Genomic DNA, 6,112 nt, shown 5'->3' on the forward strand with positions numbered 1-6,112 from the left:
TGCAAATATATTTATCTCATTTTTTAATATTAATTCAATTTATTAATTATATGAATTATAAAAGTTATTACATTAAGTTAAGACTTTTGATAAAGCACTGGTATCGGTCGGGTTTTGAAAAATATACACAAGATTTTATGTTCGAAATTTAGGGTATGTTTGGAAGGAAAGGAAAAAAAAATTGAGAGTAAAGAAACTCGTATAATGATATCTTTTTCTTTGTTCTGATTAAAGAGAAAATGAAAAAAAAATTTGAAAAAAAATTGATTTCAAGAAATTAAAATTAAAATTTTTCTTTCTTCCTATTTTCCTTTAATTTAAATTTAAATTTTGTTTTCCTTCATTTTCTTTTCTCTCTATCAAAGGGTTAATGTGACCATGTAAAAAAAATTGAGACTTTTGATTAGATAATTATGCAAAGAGTCTTTGGGTATACTTATATTTCTCCATAGACTAATATGCTCATCGAATTACACTTTTTTTGGCCACTAAAATAGTGATTTACATGGGAAAGGAAGGGATGAGTGTAAGAACGACAGCACACCAAGCAATGACGCGTGACAACGTTGAACTTCTCACCCCCAAAATACTTATCATGTTTGTTAACCACCTCATGTGGTATTCTCAACAAGTTATTAAAAATAAAATTAAGATTAAATAAAAGGATGTTTTAAGAATAATAGAATTAAATATAATAAAATTAGTTAGATTTACTTATTTAAATAAGTCCAGTTTACAAGATCATTTTTTTATTGTAAAAGTTAGTCAAGTTATCTCACACATATGTAATTAAATGATAGTGTAAAGTTTGTTTGCACTCAGTGTATAGCTATTTTTTTGTCTTTTGTGATGTTATATTGAGCTTTGTTGCTTAATTCTTTGCGTTTACTTGGAGCAGTGTTGTCTGATCATAAGAAAAGAACTATGTATGATGCGGGCTTGTATGATCCTCAAGAGGAAGAGGATGAGGTGAGTGTGTTTTAGAGTCGTCTTTTATGTGGATTCAAATTCGGTTCTTTATTTATTTATTCTTGTTGTATTATGGTCTTGAAAGATTTATGTGTGTTTCTCTGCTTTCAGGGCTTTTCTGATTTTGTGGAAGAAATGTTGTTCCATATGGCTCAAGTGAGGCGAGAGGTAATGCTTCTTATTAGAATTTAGAATTGAATAATATGAATTGGAATGAAAAATTATTTACGTGAAGTTTAGTTGTTTGAAGGAGATATAGGGAAGATTGGATAGTCAAGGAAAAAGAAAAAAAGTCTCAAGTTTGATTTCTTTCCTAAAAAAAACTAACATACTAGCAAATTACATTTGCTGATATAAAAAACAAGTTTAGTTGTTTGAATATGATGCTATTATTGTATGATTTAAAATTAAAATGAAGTTGGATATAAATTGATGGAAAAATAGGATTTGGTGAAACGAAGAATGAGCAACACTAACCATTTTCAACTATCAATGTTTCTGCAGGGAAAGCATTACGGTTTGGAAGAGTTGCAGGGCATGTTAATGGAAATGGCTAAAGGATTCGAGTGTCCTTCAATGTACTGTGGGGTGAACTCTGTGATTGATGAGTCTCCGTGCTTAAAGAGGACACGTTTTGACACAAACATGATGGAGAATAAAGGGTCACATTTTCAAGTACCTGATCTTAACCTCTATTGCAGTTAAAGTGATATTGAATTTTGCTAGTTATTTTCAACATTTTGATCATGCATTTATCTGCACATATTCTTCCTTGTATGGTGCTAAATTCGCGAGATGTAAGTGTTAGACCCCAGTGTTTTCTCTCAATTTTTCTAGTTGTAAATGATATGATGGGCTGAAGGGGAAGATGAAGAGAAACTAATGATTGTGTAGTTTGGAAGTGTTATGTTTGAGTAAGGATTTTCTGCCACGGGATTGTTCAGCTTTTGTGTTTCTTTGATTTGGATAAGAAGTTTTATTGACATGTTTTTTAAAAATTTTAACACTAGATTTTTATGAATTTTAAATAAGTTATTATATATAATAATATTTGTAATTAGATGATTGTATATTTTTTATTTCTTTTGTTAATAATTGTTAATTAATTTGATTTTCAATATTTAAAAATAATTTAGTTTTGAAATTAATAAATTTGATCCTAGAATAATATTTACAATTAAAAATAATCTGATTGATTTAATAATGCTAAGGGATAATGTTGTATTTTTCCCCCCAACAATAACAAGAAATAAATATTAGATCGATTATAGTGGGTAAGAGATTACATTAACCGATAAAAGTTAAATTGTTATTGAAGTTAAGTTATAATTTTAATTTTATGAATATTACAGATTTAATGAACTAAAAATGCTAATTTTTGGAATTAAAGTTATTTATGCACTTCACTTTACAATGAAGTCCACAGTAAAGGTGTTTCAGTTTTTATCGAAAGGTATACATTTGTAAAAATTCACGAAAAATATATATTTTATTTTGAAATAATGTCACATTACAAAATTACAGTCCTTGTCTGATAGATTTTCATAATTTACATATTTTTCAGTATTTGCAAAAATAAAAAAACAAAAAAGTACTTTGCTTTAATTCTTTTTATCTAAAACATATATCATAAAATTTATAAAAATACTTTGCTTAGTATAAATAAATAATTATAATTTGGGAAAAATATAAATAAGTGTATTCATTTAATTATTATAAGTTCCGTTTACATAGAAAATCAAATTACATGATTTGTATTGAAATTTTATTAAATATTATTATTTTTGATAAAAATATGAATTCCTTATTGGTAAAAATGTAAAAAAGAGTAGAAATATAAGTTATTTTTGAAAGTATTTTTTTGTGTGCCAAATTTAAACAGTTTTTTTATTAAAAATATTAAAACACAAAAGTTTTTATACCTTGGGCTTTGTGTTTTGTTTGGGTTTTGACCCAAATGTTTATCCTCTTCAGTTAAGAAAATGGCCACGGCTGGAAACGTTGTTTCGTTCTTCTTTACGTAGCATTTTCTATTTGGACAAATAAAAAAAAAGTTCATCTTTAATGAAAAAGAAAAAGCAGATAAATTTTTGGAAACTGAGATAAACTCTCGTTATTTGTAAAGGATTACATTGATTATTTGATTTGAAAAATAATATAAAATTCAATTTATAAGTCTTCCCCACCCCTTAATTTACAAAATCACTAGTGTTAAAATAGAATTATTTTAAATTTCAGATATAATAACCAGGGGTAAGCATTTATCGGATTATCTAAAAACTGGCATTTATTCTATATAATACTAGCGGAAACACACTTCGTGCCTCTCTAAATTTTTTGAAAAATAAAAATAATATTAAATAACTTTTAGGATGTGAGTTGGTTGAAGAGAGTAGTTGTAGGGATATTTTTTTTTTTTTGAAAAGTTAATTTTAGGGATAAAATGTGAAAAAAATGTGTAAACGGAATATCATATTCCTTTTATTAATAGTAAAGATACTGATCAAAATACTAGTTTCATAAAACTTTATCATTCTCGTTGTTAAATGTGAGGCCATCTTTGGGGTATGTTTGAATTTAAAGTGGAAGGAAATCCAAAAATATATTTAAGTTTGGAATTATGCATGTTTGATTATTCCTCAAAAATATATTATTTTTGCCTGCTTTGGAGAAACAAGACTTTGGATACTCTTGTAAACTGAGTTTGACACAAACTTAAGTTTACAAACTTTAATCCAAACATCCTATTATATTTATTTATATATTTTTTGTTAACATAGCTTTATCATGATTTATTATAAATTTTTAAAAATAATCAAATTATTATTTATATTGCTTTCAGTTTTTTGTGATAATTTTTCTCTCTTCAAATATCAACTTATTTTAATTTTTTAAATTTTATTGTTAAAATTTCTTTTTTTTTATCTCAAATTCATCTACTTGTAGAACAAGAAAATTAAAATGTCCAATATATATGGGTACTTTAAATTTTTTTTAAAAAAAATTCAATTTTTTTAATTTCCTGAAACTAAATTACTTATATTTCTATTTACAATAATTATACATAATTTTCTATATTTTCAAAATTTACCAGGCTCCCTAACTCTATTGAAAAATCAACAAGTTAAAATTTCTTAACACCAAATAAATAAAAAAGTTTCTATGGGCAGGGTTAACCATTAACATCACAAGGTACCAAAAAGTTCAACTACATATGTCAAAGAAGTTGTGGCCGGCAGTAGTACAACTTCTACGTGGATTTTATTCGTTTTTATTTTTTGTTTTTTGTCGAAAGAAGATGATCCTTTACAAGTTAAGCAACATAGGAGAAAAAAGAGAATCGTCCAAGAGATCCCTGAATTAAATGTTGTCCCAGTACACTCAAGAACTCTTGGAGCCAAGGGATCTAGGAATATATCTCACAAAAATCGATTTGATTTTTCTACTGTCTCTTCTTCAGCTGTTTATGTCCCTTGAAAATCATACTGTTTTAAAATTAAATTACAAAATTAAATATTTTAACAAAATTAAATATAAATACAACTACATGGACAACACAGCTGACAAAAAGGACAACAACAAACCAATTTTCACAAATACAGGAGTTAAGCTTTCCAAAATGTCTTTGGGTATCACTCACCGAACAAAATATTAGGTGATTTTGGACTATATAGTCTTTATCAATAGTCACATGACATATAATCAAGTGTTATTTATTTTTTTTTTCAAATGAAAAAATTTAAATATATATCATATAAAGATTAGTACTCGAGATAAAGAAAGAGCAAGGAGGGGAATAAACAAAAGTCATATATATGTAGGAGATTTCTCGAATATAAGAGTAGAGAAGCTCAATAATTAGTAAGTGTAGTGTGAAGTTAATTAGTCAAAATCAAAGCTACAAATACAATAGTCTAAGATGATGACTCAAAAATACAGCTACAATAGTCCAAAATGATGAGTAACTCAGCTCTTTGATTTGGGGGGTGGTTTAGAAAATAGGACATGGGAAGTGATAATCATTTTTCATACGTGTCAATTCTTTTATAGTAGAATGAAATACACTTGTGGAGACTAGCTAACAACTCACCCCCATTCATTATATCCTTTTTTCTTTTTCTCCTTATTTATGCACTGTGGTGCCAACGTATGGCATGAAGTGGAATTTGATTTTAAATGTTTTAATAGAGACAAAAAAATAGTTTGAAACAACAGATTAATAATACTATAACTTTTAGAATCCTATGGTCAAATAATCGGCATTTATTTTTTGTTACAACGATCATGTGGCAACCTGCAGAGAAGGTTTCATCATGTGAAACAATATAGGTTCACAAATTAAAAATTCATACAAAAAATATTAAACAAAAAGTTGTTTACACCAAGAAAAGGAATGACTTACCCCTCTTTGCAAGATATGATTTCCACACGCACACGCTAATTTCTGGTGATGATGACACTGTTACTGCTGCACTTTAGCTCTAAAACGTTGCTGTCAACTTTAAGCTGCATTAATTTCAACAAAAGCATAACTAGGAATTGGATTTGACCTCAAAAGTGTTGCAACGGGTGGAATACAGGGATCCAAGATTAAACTCAAATAGTGCCAAAACTTAACAATCCAAAGTGGCTTAGGTCCATGTTAATTTTTGAGGACATGTGGAAGAAATTGCTTTCACAACAAATTAAATTATATAAAAATGATTCAATCTTGTGAGAGAAATAAAAAAGTGTAAAATAAAAAAAAATTGATGCTATAAGAATAAATAGTTTTGTTAATTAGTATTGATGATAATTTTAAAAAACATTTATCATAAAAATCATAAAAAATAATAAGAAATAGTAAAAAAAAGTTATGAATAACATAATTTTACTCATATTAATAAAATAATTTCTATTTTTAATTTTTTAACTATGATATTCTAAGGATATTAGTAAGCATTTTTTAAGAATAAATAATACATTAATCAACAATGTAAAAGTATTTTATCATTATGGTTTAAAATTACAAATCATATATAATAGATTTATCAAATTTCATAATAATCATTTAAAAAAACGTCATTCTAAAAATGATTTATATTAACTAAGAGTATAATTTTTATTTTTTTTACATTCACATAAATATTAAACTCATAATAAT

The 6,112-nt window shown here is 26.4% G+C and overlaps 1 protein-coding gene across 1 annotated transcript; it reads left to right on the plus strand.

Annotated features, from left to right (window-relative positions):
- The first annotated feature begins 674 nt into the window (after nt 1–674).
- On the plus strand, nt 675–1,900 carry LOC100815986 (uncharacterized). Its single transcript, XM_014777569.3, has 3 exons — nt 675–969; nt 1,081–1,137; nt 1,474–1,900. Exons 1-3 carry the CDS (start codon nt 925–927, stop codon nt 1,672–1,674), a joined length of 303 nt encoding a protein of 100 aa, XP_014633055.1. The 5' UTR covers nt 675–924; the 3' UTR covers nt 1,675–1,900.
- The last annotated feature ends 4,212 nt before the right edge of the window (nt 1,901–6,112 follow it).

This window comes from Glycine max, chromosome 7 (assembly GCF_000004515.6).
Source record: "Glycine max cultivar Williams 82 chromosome 7, Glycine_max_v4.0, whole genome shotgun sequence".
In the NCBI taxonomy this organism is placed as follows: Eukaryota; Viridiplantae; Streptophyta; class Magnoliopsida; order Fabales; family Fabaceae; genus Glycine; species Glycine max.